This window comes from Amblyomma americanum, chromosome 5 (genome assembly GCF_052857255.1).
Source record: "Amblyomma americanum isolate KBUSLIRL-KWMA chromosome 5, ASM5285725v1, whole genome shotgun sequence".
Classification (NCBI taxonomy): domain Eukaryota; kingdom Metazoa; phylum Arthropoda; class Arachnida; order Ixodida; family Ixodidae; genus Amblyomma; species Amblyomma americanum.
This window is the reverse complement of record NC_135501.1, coordinates 187,365,296-187,388,650: the sequence shown is the minus strand read 5'-3', so window position 1 is coordinate 187,388,650 and position 23,355 is coordinate 187,365,296. Positions and strand designations below refer to the sequence as shown.

Genomic DNA, 23,355 nt, shown 5'->3' with positions numbered 1-23,355 from the left:
CGCCGGCAGCTGCTCCGCATCACGTGACCAACCACGTGGCCAACGGCGCCGAAATGCTCGAAATGCTAGCGTATATGTAGCTATCGCTACAAAATGATAGGCGTAACGTTAAGAGACCGGAAGAGGGCAGAGTGGGTGAGGGAACAAACGTTAGGCTTTTTAATTATTGAGAAGCGTGAAGCCAATCGTAAGTAATATCCATATGAGTTTTTGGAATTTCGAAAATGTTGCTACCCTCGGCTCGGTGGCCCGATAAATTTCGGCTACTTCGACGAGTTACGCGCACTGGAGGGGTTGCTTTGCCTGCAAGCTTCTCGAAAGCGCATGCATTTTGGCGCAATGTAGTACAGTGCGTTGGGCCAATTTGTTGGCCGGGAGTCTACAAGCTCAAGCCCTTGTTGGGACCGTCTCCATCGGTGTCACACGACTCGAAACACGTGATGAGGGGAGAATTCTTGTACACGCGTAGAGGTAATGGCGATGCAACCCACACCACACCACTTGGGAGGGGGTAGACCACCTCCGGGACCGAAGTTGTGGCCGGTGGCCGTGGATGTGCCACGTAGCACGGCGTCCAACCATATAGCTCACAACCTGGCACTTGTCCGTCCAGCCATAGTGTGGAGAACGTGCATTTTGCACTGGATGCATGTTGCACTGAGTGCATGTTGCACTGGCAGCTACTAGCTAGGGCCGCTTCGCAGTCTTTAGTTTCCATGAAGGATGAACTCAAGGGCTGCTAGCCGAGGTTTTAGTCGCCATATTGTGAGCAAAAACTCGGAAGTGGCAGAAAGTTTTCGCAGCTCCCACCTCCACTGCCTGCTTGAGAAAGACAATGTTGCTCTTGTTGATCTGAATCACAATGCCATAATGCGGATCCAGCAGTATGCGATAGCGGCGATGAGCCTTTCGTGGTCACGTGGCCCTGGATTGATCTGGGACCGAGTGCAGTCAAGGGATATAGTCTTGAATTTGAAGGGTTACTAAGCCGAAGTGATGATAGAGGAAATCCGCATCTCAATCCCCTTTGTAAAATCACTCATCTATCACCGCGGGTGTCGGGCGTTCCTCTAAAACCACAAGGGAGCTCTCATTATTTTTTTCAGCATATAGACTGCGGGGGAGGGAATTATACTGCAGTTCTTGCGCACGTGTGCAAGATCGACATCGACTGCTTCTATCACGTACGGTATTTCCTGGCAAACAGGAGACCCGCGGCGAGTCCCAGGCCGGCGAAGGCCATCAGGGTGCCGAGAAACACGGCGGCCCGCCACTTCCAGCCGGCAGCGTCCAGGCGCCGACGCCACCACGGGGCCGGGACAGTGCGTGCCAGGGGTCGAACCGAGGACCTGCACCACGCAGAAGCCAACCGACGGCTCCGCTGTGCTCACGAGCGTATGTCGTGCGTCCTTCGTTAGTAGGTGATGGGCGTGGCTTATGTGATGAACTAGGTTGTACAGGCCCAAAGAGTACGCGCAATTCAGAGTAACGTCACCATTGCAGTAATTCCCAAACTGGAAGCCCTTCCGTGCTAATGGGCGGAAGAGTGATAGCGGGAACCTTACCACGTCCTCTCTCCCCTCTTGAGGTTGAGGTTGAGGTGTTGAATGCTACAGGTGGGGTTAGCCTTGCTTTGTCTGCCGGCAATTGCTCCACCGCAGCGTCCCTTCGATATTAACAATGCCGCATCTACCTCGCTAAGCGCACAGTGTCTTATAATAGCACACATTCTCTCCCGCAGTCACCATCTATGCACACAATCAATCCACACAGTTCACATCACAGTCCACTCCAGAAGTCACCATCTATGCACATATTCAGTCACAGTAGAACATAGGCCATTGTAGTGTCACACTCCATGCACACATTCACTCACAGTATAAAGTAATCCACTCCGGAAGACACCATCTACGCACACATTCAATCACAATAGGTCATAGCCCGTTCCCACATTCAATCACAGTAGGACATAGCCCGTTCCCTCTTCTCATTGGGATGTCTATTCTCATTCTCGCAGACCACTGACCTGCGCCACACGGGTTCTGACGTCCAGAGATGGCAGAATCACAAAGGCCAGCTCCACGGCAGTGCTTCATGCTAACTGCTCAGGAGGCGATCGCGAGATCCCAGTGCAATGACGTTACTAATTTTTAGTTTACTGCAGACATGCCAGTACGCTTCCATGCTGTTAGTACGACGCCATAAAACCCGAGAAACATCGACGGGTAGCAGAAGGTTGGGGTTTCGATGCCCGGCCGTGGAAAACGTGTTTCAGTGCAGATGAAATTTGGCGGTTTCGACGTATCGTGTCAGACCTGATAACGTCACACACGATGGCATCAGCAGCGACACGTGATGTGGGGCCATTACAAGTATGGCCATGTCATGACTCGTTATTACTGAGCGTGATGTTACCAAACCGTAAATGACGACGGGAAGTGACGCAAAATTGGTTATTTTTGGGGGGGGGGAAAGGAAATGGCTCAGTATCTGTCTCACATATCGATTGACACCTCAACCGCGCCGTAAGGGAAGGGATAAAGGAGGGAGTAAAATAAGAAAGGAAGAAAGAGGTGCCTTAGTGGAGAGCTCCGGATAATAATTTCGACCACCTAGGGATCTTTAACGTGCACTGACATCGCACAGCACCGAACCTGAAATGTTCCGACAACGCCTTGACCGGCTCCCTGTGCTGTCGCAGTACTGTCTCGTCCGGTAGTTTTGGTTCCGCAGCGACAGCTGTACCAGGGGCATTCACCGGTGCTTGTGACGTTGTCCGTTGTCAGTGTTAGATGGCGCCACCGAGAACGTGAATGTGACCATGAAGGGCCTGGGTCACGTTGGCCAGACAGTGTGCGCGCTTTCAAGAATGGTCCATTTCTTTTCTTGTGATTATGTTTTGACGGGATGCTGGTGACCAAGACCCAAAAGTAGGTATACACACTTTCCTTTTTTTGCGGGGGAAGAGGGTTGCCTTTACTTCGCCCCTATTGTGCTATCCTGTGCTTCAGTCTCTGGAACTATACGACCGCGTCTTCGTGCTGCTGGCAACCCGTTCCTTCTGAAATCTATCCCTTAGTTGCTGTGTCGCGGTGCCACAGACGACCACTAAGCAATATAGCGCCGTGTACAATATTGGACAAAATGTCTGCGGGATGCGGGTTCCCGGGATAAAATTATTTCTGCACGATCGAGCAAATAAAATGAGGTCAACGAAAAGTATAGAAGCGGAAATGGACATGCGAGCTACATCCACTGGGCCAAGTACCGACTGACAGGCTAATTGGAATTATTTTTTCCCGAATCCGCATCCCGCAAATTTTTGTCCATAACCGTACATCAGCTTGTGAGCCACAGTTCCCGCGCTGGCAGTCGCGCCATCTATCCTGCGCTAAGCTTAGCTATGGTAAGCATTACGAAATGACGCAATGAGTTCTTAGTAATACTGCAGCAGTGAAAAGGTCAACGACAGAGGAGAGACAAAATTTTAAAGTCGATTGCATCCGTCGTAATGCAGGTGATCAGAGTTAGCTTGTTTAGCTTGTTGGAGCATTTGCATTTAATGCTGCCACCCCGAATGAGCGGATGACGATTGTGTTTTCAGTTCGGCAAAAACAGAACGAGTGCTTTACGGTGCGAGAAACGTGTTGGAACTTGGCACAAGCATTTGGTCGCGCAGCGCCCTTGCGGGCAGCGTCCCACGTGCATTCGTTCTGTGTTCGACCCGCCGCATGTTTGTGGCTGCTGCCTCCCGCATACGTGCAGCGTTCCGAGCACAAAGCTCCACTTCGGCTGCATCCATGGCACTCTTGCAAAGGGGATGCTGCGGCCGCTACTGCGCAGGCGCACCGGATACCGGGCTAGGCGGTCACTTCAGGATGTAACCTTGAAAGGTGTTTCAAGTCGTTTTGTGCAGTCAGGTCCTACCTGATGATGACTAAGTTAGCTCGCGGCACCGGCTATGTGCCTGGAGTGGTCACGTGATCATGAATATTTTCCGGCGACAAACACCACTACGTGTTTTCTGGGAACCATCTCCTTAACAGCTAGCACTGTAAAAAATTACCGAACGTTTACCCTAGTGGTAATGGGAATTTCAGCGGTAGCTAAGGTGATGCGAAATGCCGTTGTCAGTGGGAAAAACCTTTTTTCTGAGAGCGTTGGAGTAGACGGGTGCAGTAACAAGTCAAGGGTTGTGGCGGTAGGGATATTGGGCATGGGCGGATTCATTGGTCACTCTTTGGGGTACGGTTCGGGGGAGCGGCCCGATTGGAACTAAGTATATTTCGATGACTTCTGACAGCGAGAGCTGTTAAGCACCCGTTCCTATGCTTGGTACCGTATAGTACTAGTAGCAGCAGCAGTAGTAGCAGTAGTAGTAGTAGTAGTAGTAGTAGTAGTAGTAGTAGTAGTAGTAGTAGTAGTAGTAGTAGTAGTAGTAGTAGTGGTAGTAGTAGTAGTGGTAGTAGTAGTAGTAGTAGTAGTAGTAGTAGTAGTAGTAGTAGCAGTCGTAGGCGTAATCGGTGGGCGCGTTGCCATGGGAGCCACTCGGAGGGTATAGTTACCGCGGAAGGAGAAGGGTATGACGAGACAGAGGAATGCGTAACCGGTGGCAAGTTACTACTGGAACCATCCGGACGGTGGGAGAGAGGGAAACTCTGGGGAGACCAACCCATCACCCCGTTAAGTCCGCTTTTGATGTAGGAAAGATGCACGTTACGTCCGACCGTCCGTCACACGTGCGACCATACGTCACAGGCACGGTCGCTTACATATCCATATCGATCCATATGAATGGGGCGTCCAGCGTAACAGACACAGCAATAGTAGTGGGGGGGGGGGGATAGAGGAGGAGCACTTCATCCACCGAAGGCATACAGTGAAGACATGGTGAAGATGAGGTTTCGCATTTGGCTGGGCGAATGTTGGGCTGCGCCGTGATAATGCGGCTAGATCTAGCCATCGCAGCCGCGATGCTCTCCATGCTGCGCAGATTAAACGGTTTAAGAGGGCCCTTTTTTGTTTACTTACGTATTTAACAAATTTAGCATGCGTGAATGTTTGGTATCAATATCGTATGAAAATCAGCAAAGGATCCCTTTCAGGTTTGCCCCTGTAAAAGTTGCATTGCTACGATTGAATCCATGTTTTCGGCCCAGCACTATATATAGCCAAGCCATATACGAAACCTCATCTTCCCGGCATGCTTTTGGTGGATGAAGTGCAGCGCCGCCAGGTATCCTTCCAAGTATGAATGAGAAACTCAATGGAAAACGGGAATTCATGACGTCATGAGTGTCGTCATTGGCTCATCAGAGTGCCGCGTAGCCATGACGTCATGCTTGACGTCACTCCATTGTGACCAATCAGCTTGATGCGCTGCACCGGGTGTGTTACGACGACAATGACGTTGCATAAACGGAAAACGCGGCCTAAGCAGCTGGCAGTGTAAAAGCCGGGAACTAAGCTGCATCAAAACGTTCTTCAATGCAGTGCAAGAACAGGCCGGCCTGGCAGGGCTGGAAGGTGATGCACCGAAACAAATGGTGGGAATCTAGATGCAGGTAATAAATTGAAAGCCTGCAGAGTACTAGAAATGAGCGGAATTTCTCCGTGCAATATATTCCTCAAGGACATGCATCGAGTCACGACATCTCGAAGAAGCCACCTATATACTGGTCATTTTACGCCGTACGCTTTGCAGACACCCTATGGCACCTATTAAAATATTCATCCCTTACGCTACGCCGCCCGCTGCTTGGATCGCAGCCATTGCAGAAACATACATTTCTTCTTTCAGTCCCTCCTTTATCACTTCCCTTAGGGCGCGGTTCAGGTGTCCAACGATATCTGAGACAGATACTGCGCCATTTCTTTTCCCCGAAAAAAACCATTATTATTATTATTAGTCCATTTGGTTTCCCTAGTTCGATCCAGTTGGGCATTCCAATCGGTTCTGCGTTTCTGACTGGATTACCCAACTGGTTTGCGAGGTTCCAATTGATTTCGGCGCTCCCAGTTGTATCTCCCAACTGGAAGCTCCAGTTGGTTTCAACTGGGCGACCCAATTGGAAAATCTTCCTTTCTTCTTTCACTCCCTCCTTTATCCCTTCCCTTACGGCGCGCTTCAGGTGTCCAACGATATATGAGACAGATACTGCGCCATTTCCTTTCCCCCAAAACCAATTATACTATAATACACTGGAAGCGTTTGCCAGAGAATGTTGCTACGCGGATCAACGGTACCATACATCTGTCACCTACTGAGGCCTTCGCGCAACGGTGCATACCTCACGAAGCTGGCTGCCAGCTTCTGCCGCTCTCTGTCTGGTGGCCAAGTCGTGGGTCGGGCCTTGGTGGACACCTCTTTGTCTCCGGAGGCCTCCATGCATCCGCCGAGGGGCCACCGATGGCTTCTTATATATGAATCCCACTAGGGGCGGTTGTAGCTGTTGTTGGCCTTTTAACTGTGTAAATCACTTCCTCGTCCTCTTCATCGTGGTCATTGCCATTGTGTGAGGTCAACAACAACAACAACAACAACAACAACAAAATACTGCAACCATAGTAGCTGTTGCTCTCTTCAGCATGCGCTATGTCCCAACTAGAGTCGGTATCGTATCGACTGCAGCCCTAAAGCCTGCACGTAATAGCCTGTTATAAGGCTGTTTCGCCAAAAGCTGTATGTAATATTTAAATATTGGTTTTTATTGGTTATAGTTGTGGCTTTTATGGTTAGATTGTGTCACCTTTGGAGGACATCAGAAAACAGCTTAGACGTGTGAATTAGCAAGTTAGATAATTAAAATCTCATAGTCACATTTTTAATTATTACAATCGGTCTCTTCTTTGTAATTGGATGTTCGTAGCTCGCGGTTACTAACAACTAAACTTTTCAGATTTTCATGCGACTTGAAAGATCTGGACGTTTGCTGGCGCTAGATTCATTCAACCTTATCAACGTGCAGCAGTGTTACTGCCGCCATCTATTATCAGTGCGCAAACTAGCCTTCGCAGCGAGAAGCGTGTGGCACACAGCCACAAACGTTACAAACATGTCACACGAGGCCTCGACGCATAAGCCGCCTTAGTTGGCCGCACTCAAAGCAGGGTCTTGCAAAACCTTGCGTCACCTTGCAAGAGCTTGAGCAGCACCACGACCTGTACTGTGGAAGTGTCCACAAAGTGGACATATGTCCACTTGTGTTTGCGCCTATTTTTGGGGGGACCCACATGCCGAGTTGAAGGCTGCGTAAACGACCGTTCAACCATGCATCTTTCCTGTTGCGTCATCTCGGCTGAAACTTCACTGCTATTGCATCGGTATTTACAGTGCAAAGATCAACACTACAAAATTTGTGCTTAGATACTTACGACCTAATTTATTACACTGAAGCGTTCGAAAGCAGGATCAGGCTGCGGAGTTTGAATCAAAGGCGGTAGCTTCTACGCAACTGTAATGTGACCGCAGAATGCAACTTTTTGTTTTTTGAAGAGAATGAACTTAGTCTAAGCTAAGCCTATTTGGACTTTACTATACGCTGGTGGACTGGCTGGTTCATGTTATTTAATCATCATCAACAGCCTTACTACACCCACTGCAGGGCAAAGGCCTCTCCCATGTCTCTCCAATTAACCTTTTTCTTTGCCAGCTGCGCCCATCCTATGCCTGCAAACTTCTTAATCTCATCCGTCCACCCAACATTCTGCTGCCCCGTGTTACGCTTGCCTTCCCTTGCATGGAATCCACCCCGTTTAAAGGACCAGCGGTTATCTTGCCTTCGCAGTACATGCCCTGCCCAAGCCCATTACTTCCTCTTGACTTCTACTAGAATGTCATTAACCCGTGTTTGTTCCCTCACCCACTCTGCTCTCTTTTGTTATTTAATGCTATATTAACCGCGTGAAAGAAATACAAACCCCAAGCGAGACAACAAAGAGGACAGGGTCAGAGCTCCTACTAGTTTCATTCTTGTCGGCAAGCCAGGAAGAAAACATTATTCTTTATATGCGGCAGTGTTTAGCGATAGCAATACCTCTGTCACTCATGTGACCCCCCCCCCTCTTTTTTCTTTTTAGTTTTTTAGTTTTGTTAAAAGATGTTGTGTTTGCGTTTTGGAGCCTACGGAAAATGTCCAGTCATGTGTGCCCGCTCAGCATATAGATGCTTTCCTGCTGACAGCAACCTATCTTTGCGTTGGTAGAGCCCCCCCTTATTTTATCTCGCTTGTAGATGCCTTTCGCCACTGAAAAGAGATGCCAGAGTGTCACCGATGCAAGCGGAGTCCAATATTTTTTATAAAAAATTTGTCGTGTTTTTTGCGTAACTTTGTTTTTGCTTTGCATGTTATTGTGTTGTGTTCGCCCTTCCCCCCCACACTCCCTCTCCCACCCAAGCACACACTGTAATTCTGCGAGTAGTGACTGCAGGTTTCTGAAAAGGATAAAAAAAAACACCTCTAGCAATTTGCACGCAAGAATGTCCTTGCTCCTGCTTAGTGCTTAAATGGCAATTTTCAGGAAGTCCTAATCTGAGCATTTCTCGCTAATCGCACGCAACCCGCGAAAATTTTGCGCCGCGAATAATTTGAATAAAATGGAGGCTTATATTTCCGCAAGATATGCCTCATCAATCAGCACGAGCTTCTCATTTGGAGCTAAAATTGGGAAATGCAGCGGCAACTCCCCGTGAGCGGCGGCTGTTCCAGAAGAGAATGTCCCATCGCTTCAAGACTACATCCATGTAGTCATCCATGTAGTCCTGAAAATCGATGGAGGACTACCTTCTGGTATATAGAGTTTACCCAGGCATGGCGTGAGGGAAATTGGCCTTAGGGCTTCCACGCTTGGCTTCTTTCCAGTCTTAGGAATTTTTGCTATTTTGGCGTGTTTCCACGCCGCCGGCAGTTCAGGTGTCCAACGATATATGAGACAGATACTGCGCCATTTCCTTTCCCCCAAAACCAATTATTATTATTATTATTATTAGTATTATTATTATTATTATTATTATTATTATTATTATTATTATTATTATTATTATTATTATTATTATTATTATTATTATTATTATTATTATTATTATTCATAATTCGCCAAGAATAGAAGCGCTCGAAGCATTCTCAGAAAAGCGCGTATTTCATCAAGTTGACAAGTTGCTGTTACTTATGGCATCGAAAATGGAAAGCAATTGAGGGAATCATTATTTAATGTTAAAAATATTTACTAGCAATATGAAGAATGATTCTCAATCATACTTAGAGTATAATCATTGGTCACAACCGAGTAGTTAGCTGTTGCCTTTAGTAAATTGCCTGCACGTGTACAACAGCATTATGTGCGAATATCGTTGTAGGCATGTCAAAAAAACAAGCTTGAAACTTAAACAAAGTGGTTGGGGGCGGGACTGCAGCAATGCTAAAGTGGATCGTGAACGTACGAGAAACACCGGACGCGGCCAACTCCCTGCCCCGCGTGGCTGCGGAAAATATAGCCACGCTCGAGACTCGGGGAAATGTGGGACGACCGCGTCTCGGCTGCCCGGGTTTCCAGGCGGAGCTGCTCGCAGGAATAGTTCTTTACTGTTCCTTTGATTAAGGGTTTTTTTTCTGCTCGTTTTGTTGAGCATTAAGAGGCACGCGGTTAAGGGTTGCGAGTATGTTTCCTTTATCTTGATTACATTTTATTTTACAAATTTCATTAATTTTTTTTCGGAGTCCCCAAATTTTTTTTTCGACTTGGATTAGAAACTTTACTGCCACTGCGACAGAAGCTAAATATGAGAGGGCAGGCTCCGCACCAAGTATAACAAGTATAACAACAAGTATAACGACAAGAATAAACAAGTATAACAAGTACAAACAGTGGGTCGCCGGGCACCCATTGGTGATACAATGGGCACAAGCTTTCCCCTGGTCTGGCGCTCGGTTTCTTTGGGGTGAAATGCTTGGTGAATAGGTCATTGACCCCACCTTGAATAGACGAAAATACCTTGAGTCATAGAGCTCTATGGCGCAAGCTAACAATGCGCCATAAAAAAAAAAATCATCGCCCTCAAGTATAACTGCTGAGAATAAGTCAGAAAAGAGTTACAATGGAAAAATGATATAACCAGATTAAGTAAAATGCAGGAGAAAAATTGTGAACCATTATGTTTAGAAACTAAATGCTGAAAACTACTCGATACACATAAATGAGGACATTGGATTAAGGGAGACGGTAGTTAACGTATGAGGCTCATGCGTTGACGATATGTATTGTAGGAGTTGGAGGGGGCCTGCAAAACGCCCTCGTCTGGCATTAGACTGGATATCCTCTCCGCTGTCCTGTCTTCTCCACGTCACTCCGATCTCTGTTTTTTCCACTGTCTGTTACCCTCCCTGTATCTTTATTCCTGGCCGAGATAAATGCAGTGGTTTCTGTGGGCAGCACCTACCTTTTTCCTTTTTCTTTTCATTTTATATAAAGTATAAAGCCACAACAGCCACCACCTGTAGTCGCTGATGGCTCCTTTGCTGTCTCTGCTTACTATAGGTCATCGGTAAGTCGACTTCATGACAGTACTCTTGAAGTCATTGGCACAACTGCGTTCGATCACATGACATTACAAGCGTTGTTAATTGCAAACGCTTTCAAGCAGAAGCGGAGGTGACAACACAACAAACAGCTCTCCTCTGATGGTGGGGAAAAAAAAAAAGTTCCCATGTCCTCCTTGGCGGCGGTAAGGGGGAGGAAAGAGGGGTGTTGGGGGGAAGGGCTAGGGGGGGGGGGATGGGCGCAAGACAGATAAGCACCCGCTTTAACCGAAACGGCCGGGCAATCCACGCTTTGAGGAAACGACAAGATAGTGCAAGAGAAAGGTGCCATAACCTCCCGAGCCGAGGAGCCACGGGTCGTCTACATCCTATCCACGCTACCCCCTCCCCCCCTCCTCGTCGCCGTCCTGACTACAACGCGGCGGCGTCGCTTTTATAAGCGCCTCTATATTCCTTCCCCTCGTGCTTTGACGGCGGGCGCGGGGCATATTTACACACGCACGCACGCACATTCCACAGACGCCGTCCTCTGCGTGCGGCTTTCCCACAGCTGCTGCCGTCACCGCAGCATCGCTTGCGCTCTCCTAGCTTGTCTGTCGCTGTAGAATAGAAACGCCTGCTCCTTTGGTAACTCTCTGCCGGCCTTTCTCGCATGGTGCACCGCAGAGGCCGGCTGACAGGACGACGCGTGGATGAGAGTGTGATGCCTACTCTTCCACCGGCAACGAAGACACCGACCGAAGACGCCCGACCAACCGGGACCCGGCGCCGGAGGCAAGCGCCGGGCCGGCGTGGCAGTGTGATGCGCTAGGAAGGACTCTTCTCCGGCGGAGAAGACTGCAGACGCCGGCGGTTTGGGGAGAACGGGACCGCGGTGTGCGCGCGTTCAAAATTAGCAGCAAAGCTCCTTCTCCTCTCTCCCAGGCTCTTGGAGAAAAGAAAAGCAAAGCTCGACGGTGGCAGAAGAGACGGAGCGGAAGGGAAGAGAACTTTCTCGACGTTTTACGCCGGCGCCCGAGGAGGGTTCCTCCTTCCCTTGGCCGTCTTTCTCCTCCGGTTAACGTGCGCGTGCGTTCCGCATCCATCTCGTCTCCCTTCACCTCCTCTCTCCCTCCCCCCCCCCCACCACGCCCCTCCGCGACTCTCCTGCGCCCATCCTTTCGGGCCGGGCCAGCCACCGGCGCAAGCAGCACAGGAGCGCCCACCGCCGCAGCTGAAAGCCTGTCCCGTTGCAAGCTGCGCCGCGCCACGCAGCAGGGAGCCGCAGGAGGAGGAGTAGCCGGAGGAGTAGCCGCAGGAGTAGCCGGAGCGAAGAAGACGCCGGTGCCCTCACAACTTCCAACACCACCGCCGGGACTATAGCGCAGTCTTCAATCTTCGGTACGGCCGCCACTTGACTGAAGGAGGAGGCACGGTGTCCGTTGAACCTCCACAACCCTTTATCCATTTCAATCGCCGCGACCGGCCGCGCTTCGGTTTCTTCTCCGTTTTCCCATTCCCTTCCTTTATTCCTCGCGGAGCAAGAGGAGAGAGCCGTGGAGGACAAGACAGCAGAGGCGCGTCGTTGAGCCCCAGCAGCGACACTCCGCCGTCGCCCTCGGGGCATCCCGTTAAGAGAGCCGTGGAGGACAAGACAGCAGAGGCGCGTCGTTGAGCCCCAGCAGCGACACCCCGCCGTTGCCCTCGGGGCATCCCGTTAAGAGGACGTGCCCAGACCAGGTAAGCAGCACGCGCGGAGCGGCGTAGGAAGAGAGAGAGAGAGCGATAGCCTGTTTTCTTCTTCCCCCTTGACGTTGTATTGTACGTCCTCCCGGCGTCCGCCGGTTAGGTGATCCCGCGTGTTCCTGTCGCTGCCTTTGCGGGCGCCGCCGGCGACGTCGTAATAGCAGCTGCATAGGCATGTGGTGATTGTGTGTACGTGTGTGTGTGTCTGGGTGTCGTCCCGTTAACCGGATACGGCCGTCGCTGCAACCAGAGCGAACGGCCGCGTTCCACACCCCCGCCGCCCCTCCTCGCCCTCAGGCGCGGCCGGCGGCGAGCTCGTCGGTAATTCGCTTCGGTGGACAGGTGCGCCGTGGAGCCGCGTATGTCAGCTTTGCCGATGATCGCTCACCGCCGCCGACGAGATGGCTGGTGAGTGCGGGAATCCAGGGGTGTTCTGGAACTAAATTTTAGGCGAGGCACGGTGGGCGCTGTGATTCCCTGTCACCAGCTAGGAAGGAAGCTTGCCGAGATTCGAGGCGCGAGTGGTGTTTGTGATGGGTTTAATATCACCACTGCGAGAGCCGATTAAAAACACGCGCAGGCAGGAATTGGGAGAGAAGGAATTAACGGTGAGAGTCTGTTCGGCGCTCTGGCTTTCGCGGACGTGTAACAAGGGAAATTTTTCGTGCCCCGGGGCCTCGTGCATGTTGGAGCGCTCTATGTACAAGCAAAGCAGAGTTTTAGCGAACTGCTCGGATATGAAGCGCGTTTCGTTCTTTCCGTAATTGCCCTTGTGGTTCAAGCGCTGGTAGGGGCGCTCGGAATATGCAGTGCTTGACACGTTGACGAGTGCGACCTCGACCGGCAGCTGGTTTCTGTACTACCGCAATTTCCGCCAGATGAGACGCCGCTTTAAACTATTTCGCGTACGTACAGCATATGCTCGAATCCAGTACAGAAAAGGCACTCGTGGCATTCGTAGTATTCCAGCAACAGGAGATACAGAATAATTTATTTCCTTTTTTTTAACTTCGCCTATGCGCACCCACTTCCTCGCCCATTAGCGTTACTCTCGTCTGTATGCGACTTAAATGAGAAAGAGGGAGAGAGTGTTGGCGGGTTCCAGTGTCGTGCGTGGTAAACTTGCGAATCGCTCTGGGACGGTCCCGCCCTTGACCTTGAGTGCGCTTGTCGGCTATAGCGCGGATGCGAGCGGAATTCCCCTAAAAAAATTTCCGAGACTCGTACGAACTTACATGTGGGGCGATTTCTCGTGGCGACTACCGCGATTACCTCAGGCTCTCTTTGCAACTCCTAGTTGCCCTGAATCTCTCAAAGATTCTGAAAACATTGAGAACTTAAACTCGTGATGTCTTGTTCCATGTTTCGTTCGCACGAGCCAGAGGCTTGTATCGTTTCGCAACGTTATGCAAGATGTAACTAAGTGTATCAGGTTTTGTTTACATCTCTAAGACAAGCAGGACTCAAAGTATAGCAGTATACGAACCTCGTTTCCCCGCGTTTTAATACGCCAGACTGAAGGAAAACAAAGCAATTAGCTCAGCGTCTGGCGGCGTGGACGGCTTTATTTAGCACCGCTTAGCGGGGGGGGGGGGGGGGGGGCAAGTAGAACATTTGTCAGGACGTGCGGATTTTTCGGAAACGCACGCACAGACGGTGCCTACGATGTGGGTCGCTCTAATTATTTCTCGCAGACTCGCATATTGCACGGTTCTGACAGCGTGACACTCTAGCCTCGCCCTGGTATGAAGTCCATGTCGCATGGGGTCGTTTCATCGACGTACGTGTTTTCGGTTCCTGCACCTCTTTCTTTGCTCCCCTTTTCCGCTCCCTTCATCCCTTCTCTCACGGCGTGGTTGTGGTGTGCACCCAGAGTAAGACTACTACCGCGTAACCTCGCCCTTAATCACCCTGCGGTACCTTAAGCGTCGCCGCATGTTGCTGCGTCTTCCTGGTTCGCCCATTACTCTTATAAAAGTGGTCTATAGACAACCTATATACTTCTTATAGACTCTATTGCCTTCCTATAGATATTTTCGTCTATTTATATTCACAGTCTATAGACTGTCTATAGGTTCTCTATAGACAAAAGTCTACGAGAAATGTATGACCATAAATCTATAGATTTTCTATAGACTGTATTGGCATACACTTTTGCTAGACTTTTGTCTATAGACTGTCTATAGAGAAAAGTCTAGCAAAAGTGTATGGCCATAAATCTATAGATTTTCTATAGACTGTCTATAGGGTTTGCTTTATCTTCAGACTATTCTCTAGGATTTGTCTATAGAATTTTTGTAAGGGTATAGCTCAGATGCCACTGGAAGACGTAACCCAGGACGCATGGCCTTCCTGCCCGAGAAATACCGGCATGCTGTGGTAGTTGTTTTGTCAGATCTTGCCGTAGGATTACCGTTTTTATTTAGATATTTAGGAACGAGGGTTGTTTGCAACACAGGGAACGTCCGTGCTTGTCTTTCATGTCATAGTCGCTTTCTAGAACGCTGGTCCCGCGAACGGCAAACTGCTCGCTACCTGTAATACCTCCGCTCTTACCATCTGTGTCGTAGACGCTTCCAAGCTAGCCTTGCAACCGATCAGCCATTCCCTGACCGTAACGCATCCACGCCAGTCGTCGCCTGTGTCGTTGGCGCTTTCCAGAAGATAGCGACTGCTAAAAAAAACTCAAGAGGCCCAGCCATAACAACCGATCGCTTCCGCTAGCAGACGGCGTAGCAGCAACCGAGTCCCGTTCTGCATGCTTCGTACCGCATGCGGCGGCGACGGCCCAGCAGGCAGTCTTGTAGGCTCTATATGGACGCTGCCCTAACGCGGTGTGTCCAGGTCCGGGATGGGGAATCGCCTAGGGCGCGCCGGTCGCGTTGACGACTCGCCCGGCGAACAGAGGCGCGGGGCCGAGACGCCTGCCGACTCGTCGTCGTCGCCGCAGCTGCAGCAGCGGCCGCCGCAACAACAACAATCTGTGGTTGACCCCCCTACCGCAGACGGTCGCGAGGAGATGGCCTCTTCCTGGCAGCAACAGCAGAAGGAACTGCACCAGCAGCAGAGGGAGCTGGAGCAGCAACAGCAGAGGCGTCTGCGGGAGCAGCTCGCCGCGGCCCGAGCCGGGGGAGGTGCACCGGTGCCTCCTTCGACGCCATCCCCGCGCCAGCCTCCGTCTCCCGCTGGCGTCCGCATTGTTGAAGCCAAGGCTGACGTCTGGAAGCCTCCTGGCGCAGTGACTCGGGCCCCGCCGCAGCAGCTGTCGCCCCAGTTCCAGAAGAAGCACGTGCAGTTCCAGGCTGTCCCGTCGTTCCCCAGCCAAGAGCCGTACAGGCCGCAGCCTTCGCCGTCGCCCAAGCCCTACAGGCCTCCTCAAGCCCAGTACGAGCCTCAGCCGCAGTGGTACTCGACGACGCCTGCGCAGGCTTCGCCTCGCTCCCAGGCTCACCTGCCGCAGCAGCAGCAGCACTCGCCGCTAGTCCAGGTGACGGTGCAGCAGCAGCAGCAACCGACGATGATGATAACGACGACCCCGACCTCGATACCGACCGCGAGTGGTGCGCCGAGTCCGCGTCGCGTTCCGCTGGACGTGGTGCCCCAGCCATCGGGCCAGCGCGTGTGGTCCGAGGAGCCGATCTGCGAGTACGTGGAGCCGGGGGGACCCAGCCTGGCCCAGCAGATCGCCCAGCAGTCGCAGGATTACGTGGACGAGAAGGAACTCGAGTACCGGCTCGCCATACAGCAGCTGCAGAGTGAGTGCTCCGTTGCATGTCTTCTTCTTGTCCGTCAGGGCTGCCGGTGCCGTGGCGAGTGGTAGGAGCAGGGCCATTGCAGGCATGTGCCGCGCTCATGTCTTGCTTAAGTCGACCAGGAGGCTGACGCACCTCCTCGTTCTGAACTTTGGAAAGCAAAAGGAAGGGTGCTAGACTCATGTTACAATTGCTCGTGTTTTGAGAAGGATAAAGGAGATCCGAAGTACGATCTGTTCTCAGATCACCACATGCAATGTCGGTGACCTCGCATGAAACGCGCAGGTCTTCAATTACCGTCTAGAAATGTCATGGGAGACATTCGAAATTTGAGGTGTCTTCCCGTTCGAACCTACGCGTTGCTGACGACGTTTCTTTTGGGAGAGACTGAAAAGATGATATTGTTTAAAGGTGGACATCCGGCTCACCCAGGTATAGCGTGGTCAGGATGAGAGAAATAATTTAAATAGTTGTGGACGTAAGGATTATTTTGAGTGCTCCCGTGCGATCATCTTTTGTCAAGGGTTTCTGATGGGCTCTTCTCTTCGCTGAGGTATTTTAGAAAACTATTTTGGTTTTGGTGCAGCACTATATAGTGAACAGCTTTGGTTCTTAAACGTAAACGAAGCATTTTCTTTCATACTTACCCAAGACGAATTCGCCATCTCTGCACCGGCCCGATGTTCAGTGCCTATTACACAAGTAAGCGAAGTTCTGTGCAAAAAAAAAAATAGTATGCGATTCAAGAATCCTCGGATGGTAACCGTGTCTCTGTAACTGGAATACACAGGGACGGTCTACTTGACCTGATACTCTAAACAGCTTTACACAGACAAGCAAGACAACCTTTTGGGTACATGGCTTTAACAATGAGGACTATTTCTTTGGGTCCAATTAGTCTAACGCCCCCAAAGGTGAAACACAGCGCTGTCCGGTTTTTACTAGGACTCTGTTTACAAGCGGAAGCTACCCTTATCTTCGAGGCGGCGATAAGACACCGCCAGATTGCCGGGAGTGAATTTGGCACAGAGCCCGTAAACAGTCGCTCCTTCTACTGTGCCGTATAATATATGACTGGTGCATCTTCACCCTTTGCGTTTTCGTCGCCGAATGGCAACTTAAGCGGACACAGGCAGAGCAACATAATTACACGCTCAAAGGTTGCGAGTGATGTCTTTTTTTGCTTTGTTGCTGCTTTCTGTGCATAAACCAGGAACTGTCTTCGAGCACGGTTTCGTCTTGAGTCGCTTCTGTTGTTCCCAAACGCAGCACTTTTACAAGCTGAACAGGGGCTGATGATAGTGAATTATTCCATAGCCGAATCTCACTCAGTACCAGTATAAGACGTCGCTACGAAGTCCTAACGCATGTCATTTGGTTAAACGGATTACAACGGGTACCACCTCGGCCCTCTGGAATTATTACATTTGATGACATGCAACATTTAAGACAAAAACATGCGAAGTATGTCAAACAATCGACTGCAACTCTGAGGACAACTATACACACTAAACAAATTCTCACCCTTAAGGGTGTAAATCAGGTGTCCCCAGACGAGCACCCATTTCCAATTGTTGGGTGCTAAAAAAGGGTGCAGAGATCAGCACCCTTAAGGAAGGGTGCACTTAATGGTACTTTAGAGAATGTAGTGGTTGCACCCTCATTAAAGGGTACTATTTTTCCGTAACACCACTACGAATGCATGTTGGAAGGGTGTTCCACATTGATTCACCCACGAAGCAAAAGATTTGGATTGATGCGCGCCCTCTAAGCTTTCATGCTGTGCACCCTCCCTGAAGGATGCTGATCTCTGCACCCTTTTTAGCACCCAAAAGGGTGTTCGTCTGGGGACAGCTGATTTGCACCCTATGGGTGAGAAATTGTTTAGTGTGTATATAAACATTTTGTGGGTTTCTTACAAAGCTAGTCTGCATTCCTTCTAGCATTCTCGTAAATCCACATCTCCTTTCTAAACTTAAAGTGTCGCACACCATTGAATAAAAGAAACAACACTATACATGCGTACTTTTTAAGTCTTACTTCCAGCGGGCAACTACTATAGAGCAGCTCAGTGGGTTCTGCAGATAGCATTATCTCTTGTTTCTCCACTTAAGCCGTCCAGGGCTTTCCTACAGGCACCGTGTGAAACCTGATATAGGACATCCCTCTTTGCAGGAAGAACTGAGCGTTTGCAGAACATAACGATGGCGCAATGTCTTATCTTTATCGCTTATCTTTGAAAAACCCGCGCCTATTTCCTTTACCTCATCTGTTCCTCGGCGTCGCCTGTTGCATTTATGCAACGACAGCGATTAGCTCCGAGGTATACCTCAAGAATCCGAAAGCGACTTGGTTCTGACCGTCTTAGCGAGCTTTCATCCGCGGTATGAGAACGGCGACCACGTTATTGTGTGACAGCGAAAAAGTTCTTATAGGGATTTGATTAACACTTCTTTTTGGGCGAGTTGGTGCATACTTGATTTGAAGAAAATAGCGCCAGAGCATGCAAACCACTCGTCCTTGTCTTTTCGTGGCTTGCATGCTCTGGCGCTATTTTCTTCAAATCAAGGGATTTGATTATCTAGCCGTATACCAGGACGCTGAAGAGCCTCAAGCCGAATTTGCTCTGTTTTCGAATTAATTTCATTTTTTATGAGACGTAAATGAACGTGAGGTTGACCTGCTTCAGCGGCGCCCACAGCTTAATCAATCGTTCGCAAATACTTGCGTTGAGTCAGAAAACTTAGAATTCCTGCAGAAAGTTCATTTTGCCGCACGAGGTTAAGTGACATCTTGCAAATGGCCCTGCATTTTACTCTGGCTCGTCCTCCAGTACTCTTGTACACTTTGTCTGTTTGAGGTGTTATCTGTTCGAGCGAAAATATGGAAGGGTCATCCGTTCGGCCTGTAGTTGCCGTCAAGCCGGTGAGCAGCTGTGGGCGACAGAAGCAGGCCGTCGGTAATTTCTGATGTTTGAAGTAAGAAAGTCAGTAACGTTGTAACCATTTTTGAGGGAAGTGTAAAGAAGAACTCTGGCGGGGTGTTTGTTGCTGTATGTATCTGAGCCCCCGAGTCATTGGAGAGTGAGCTCACGTCTTCTTAATTGCTCCAAAAGCGGGCACGTCTGTACCTCACGTGCAAGGAATCCTATGTGAATCATCTACACGTCTTTGGAGGCTTTACAGATTATGAATCACAACCGCGTGGTTTCGTCTCATTAACATCCCTGGCTTTCTTCTTTCTTTAGTCGTAAGGAGGGCGCACATGCTTGATACCCTGCTGAGCAAGGGGTGACGTCAAATGTCATGTATACTATAGCCAGGTACAACTCAAGAGCGAAGCGGCATATGCCCCTCGAACAAAGCCCGCCAGCCAATGCGGCCAACGGATTTTCGTGATGCCGCGGATAATCCGATTAAACTGTGGTTAATCCCCTTTCTTTTGCCACCTCCTGAGATGTCAGGCTAGAAGGTACGAGGAATTAACCATGACATCATGAGAATCGGTCAACGCCATTGGCTGGAAGACCTCCTTTGCCGGGCATTTGCCGCCGCTTTCTTGAGTTGTGTCCGACTTGCCTCGCCGCATAGTCAGTAGGATGCTCTTTCCCCGCGAACGCTCTGATATTTGTATACCATCATTTGTTATTAATAGGGTAATTGCTCATGACACTGTGACTGTAGCCAAACGAGCAGTAACACAGACAAGGTGATTACACACGCATAAATAAAGACCATCATCAGGATAACGGAAAAACCGGATGATGGCGATGATTAGGCGGTGATTAACTGATGCTTTGAGGCAAGTTTAACAGATGCTTCGAAACACAGCTCGTCTTATAGTGTTTACGACGAAAGCGCTCCGGGATTTACAGACCTCAACCTCGTAAATAGAAGAGCCTTGAAATTTATATTGGGCGTCTTTCGTGGCCACCATGGAGTGCGCGTCATCGCATGTGGCTGCCAGGCCTGGGCCCGTGCCAGAATATCGCTTAATATCAACCCTGCACCAGAGGTCAGCAGGGGTTCGCTTTTAATATATCGAAATTTTCTAATTTTTGCGTGTTTCGCTCGAGGGCGAGTAAGCAGAGAACACCTGAAATGCTCCTTGCAGAGAAGTGTGCCATTGTATGTTGCCGCTTTCTTTTTCTTGTTTCGAAATCATCAGCGGTCTATTCATTATACGTTGCCACTTCAGCCATATATATCAACAGAATATTTATCACAAAGCCGCTTATACTGACCAAACCTTAACTTCATTGCAATGATTTCAAACCTTTGTGACGTCATGTATCGGGGCCGTTTTTGTTTACCGCTGTGTCTAACGTCAGTTGATTAAAACATGCAGTGCTAATGTGTAAGATTGTCAATTTCGAGAACCAGATCGAAGTCATCAGAACTCCACGAATCGTCGATAACTGGTGCAGTCAGTAATGAAAGGTTGGGCTGTATACATCTCCGTCCCTGCATTCATCGTCACGCGAAATCATCATCACCTCTTTCTTTCGTTTTCGTGCGGACATTTTTCTTGGCGACACTTTCAGGAGGAAGTAGTCCACCCCTCCCCCCCCCCCTTCCCCTGGGCCTAAAGTAAGCTAAAACAGCCACGTATACCCGCAGTTGGCACGATCGCGAGCCGCTGGTCACTCGATATGCATAGGGAGAACGCCGGGCGCGACGCGGACGGTCGCCGAGGCGTCGGCGACCACGCGGCGTCAGCTTCGGAGCATTCCACGGTGCCCTCCCTCCCTCCCTCCCTCCTCCTCCTCTTACACCCCTTTCTCTCTTTTCTTCGAGCTCCGGGCTGCCTGGAGCCTAGAAGACGGCCGGTGTCTCTCGCGCGAGCTGGGCGGCTGGCTATTCCGGGGGACGCATTGGGCCCTGCGTCCGGCTTGCAGGCCCTGCTATACTTAGACCAGCCCCTCTCCCCCACCTCACCCTCTCGCCACTGTGGCACCCGGTGCAGAGACGGCGGGAGCCGTGCTGCAGGGAGGGAGGGTCTTCTTTTGAGACTGATGCTGCAGTACGGGTCGCCACCGGCGTTGAGGGATCGCTCTTACACCACGCCACGCTGTTGTCGAGTCGGAGGCGGCGACGCTTGCGTAGCTCGCGCTGCAGTGGAGAGCGGCGTCTCGCGCATTTCCTTCGGCGAGGCGCTCCATCGGTGACGCGTGCAGCTCTGCAGTGTGGAGGCGTGGACGTGAGCTCGCGGATAACGTCAGCTTGCGAAACTGTTGTGCAGTAAGGCGCTCAGTGTTTCCGGTCGAGGCATTGATTATACGCCTCAGTCGGTATACAGCGGAGTATATCGCGCGTTGCCGAATGATGAATAGGTGTCTCCGTAGGAGCAGCGCACGTAACAAGATGCACTAAGAAGGAGACGTGTGTCCTGTTACCTGCGCTGCACTTACAAAGATGCAACATCAACTAGCCCGCCACATCGCTCTTATGAATAGGTGATCATGACCGTAGCGCACTAAATCTTTACATCCATTAACGAAGAAAAAAAAAAAAGAAACCAAGGGTAAAATACAGCATACGACTCGTTACACCCAGGGGAAACAGAACTAGATGCTTGTTTGCTGACCTATGCTGCGGGAAGAGTTGGTCGCGAGTTTTGCGACTTGCGGGCCTTGTCCGTGACTCTTTCTTGCCCCTATCCCGCCTCTGCGCATGCGCAGTGGCGATGATCCCGTACACCAGGTGTCGCCAGTGACGTTTTTATGTTAAGCACCGAACTCCTGATCTTTTAGCTTTCTGGAACAAAGTCCAGAAGGAACGGCAAGGGGTCAGAAGGTTTGGTCATGGGTGTCATCACCTATAAAGGTCATTTTTCCGGCCGTACAAAGACCCCTTGAGTTGATCCCCAATCCATCCTGTCCTGTACCGTCCACCGCCACCTTATCCCAGTAAAAAAAATAAAAAGCTGTGGTTTAAAATTTGGTTAACCCTAGCGAGAAGCGAAAGCTTCCTTTGCATGGCTACGTTCACTAACGCCACACACACTGCCGAACGGATTTGTCTGTAAAGCGTCGATGAAATGCCCGATGGGGCAGTGGTCACCTGCCACGGTGGGCATATTGTGATGACGTCAGTAGGTCACATGACCTGCCACGTACACCACGTGACACCTGTAACGTGACTGAACTGACGCTTCCCTCTTGAAAACCTAGCGTAGCAAGCTTTCGCCTCAAAAAGCACCCGATTCCCCCCCCCCCCCCCCCCCATTCATACCCCAATCACCGTATCTTAAGCACCCTATCCCAACAGAAAAGGCTTACGCCACTTAAGCCGGAGGTGAAAAATCGGTGCCAGTCGACCGCGGCGGGGCAGAGAATGAGTGGGAGACCGCGTCTTCCGCTGCCGGGCAGACGACGGCGTCCGCCCGAGACGATAATTTAGGAAGCGCCTCCCTCAGTGCTTTCGCTTCCCTGTCAACACTGAAGGCCTGACGTCACCGGAGGAAAGCCGCCATTAGGAACTCCCGAGAGAGCTCCTGCGCTAAAACTGCTGGCTCGGTTTAGGCCCGGACATCCTCGACGGGTGACTTTTAAGCGCTTTCTCCGCTTCTTTTGCAATGCAGCCGTTCGACGACACGGTTCCTTTGCACGTCTTCTTCCAGTGGAACGCTGTGGAGCGACACTGGCTAGCCAGAAAGATATGCAGACGTCACGCGTTTTTCTGTAAATCGGTGAAATGACCGGGCTTCCAGTGACGCCTTAGTAGGGGCGTTGGGCATAATGCGATATTAAACTCGTGCAGTGTACTGAAATTCTTCTAGGGATTAGCCTGTATAACGCTGCCCCCCCCCCCCCCCCCGCCTTCATACCTGCCTGTCTGTTCTAGCCACAGATTTAGCAGACCAGGTAGTTTTAGCCAAACAGATAATCAGTACAGTCGAATCTCGTTATAACGAAACGGTTTATAGCGAAATATTCCCCTCGGAATATTCCCCTCGATTCCCCTCGGAAGCTCGGTCAAGATGGGCTATAACGAAACTACGGCTATAACGAAGCAATCGCCGGGCCCCTTCATCTTCGTTACAACGAAGTACAACTGTACTTAGATTTTTAATTAAATGCTGCTACTAGACCCATATCCAGCATTCTCGGGCGAAAATTTTGAAAATTGTAAGACACTGTTATAAAAATATTGGAGGTAACGGTACATTATTCTGATATGTAGCAAATCTTTATTTTATAGTGTTTCCATCGATCGCATTGAACTTTTAAGACTGCCATACAAAAACAGTGGGAAACGTTTTTGACGATAGCAAAAACGTGAATCGACAAAAAAAAATACAAGACTGCCATCGGGTGATCTGCGGATACATTGATCGTCATA

The 23,355-nt window shown here is 50.2% G+C and overlaps 1 protein-coding gene and 1 long non-coding RNA gene across 2 annotated transcripts in view; one reads left to right on the top strand and one right to left on the bottom strand.

Annotated features, from left to right (window-relative positions):
* Positions 1 to 1,130: 1,130 nt before the first annotated feature.
* LOC144133223 (uncharacterized) lies at positions 1,131 to 6,440 on the bottom strand. The gene is made up of 2 exons (XR_013315010.1): positions 6,291 to 6,440; positions 1,131 to 1,349 (listed from the first exon to the last, which is right to left on the bottom strand). It is a non-coding gene; the product is annotated as an uncharacterized LOC144133223 (long non-coding RNA).
* Positions 6,441 to 11,692: 5,252 nt separating this feature from the next.
* LOC144134475 (uncharacterized) overlaps positions 11,693 to 23,355 on the top strand; it is a 377,143-nt gene continuing 365,480 nt past the window's right edge. Inside the window, exons 1-2 of the mRNA XM_077667385.1 lie at positions 11,693 to 12,254; positions 15,266 to 16,015. Of these exons, the coding sequence (XP_077523511.1) occupies positions 15,280 to 16,015 (736 nt within the window). The 5' untranslated portion in view covers positions 11,693 to 12,254; positions 15,266 to 15,279. The remainder of the gene's footprint in view (positions 12,255 to 15,265; positions 16,016 to 23,355) is intronic.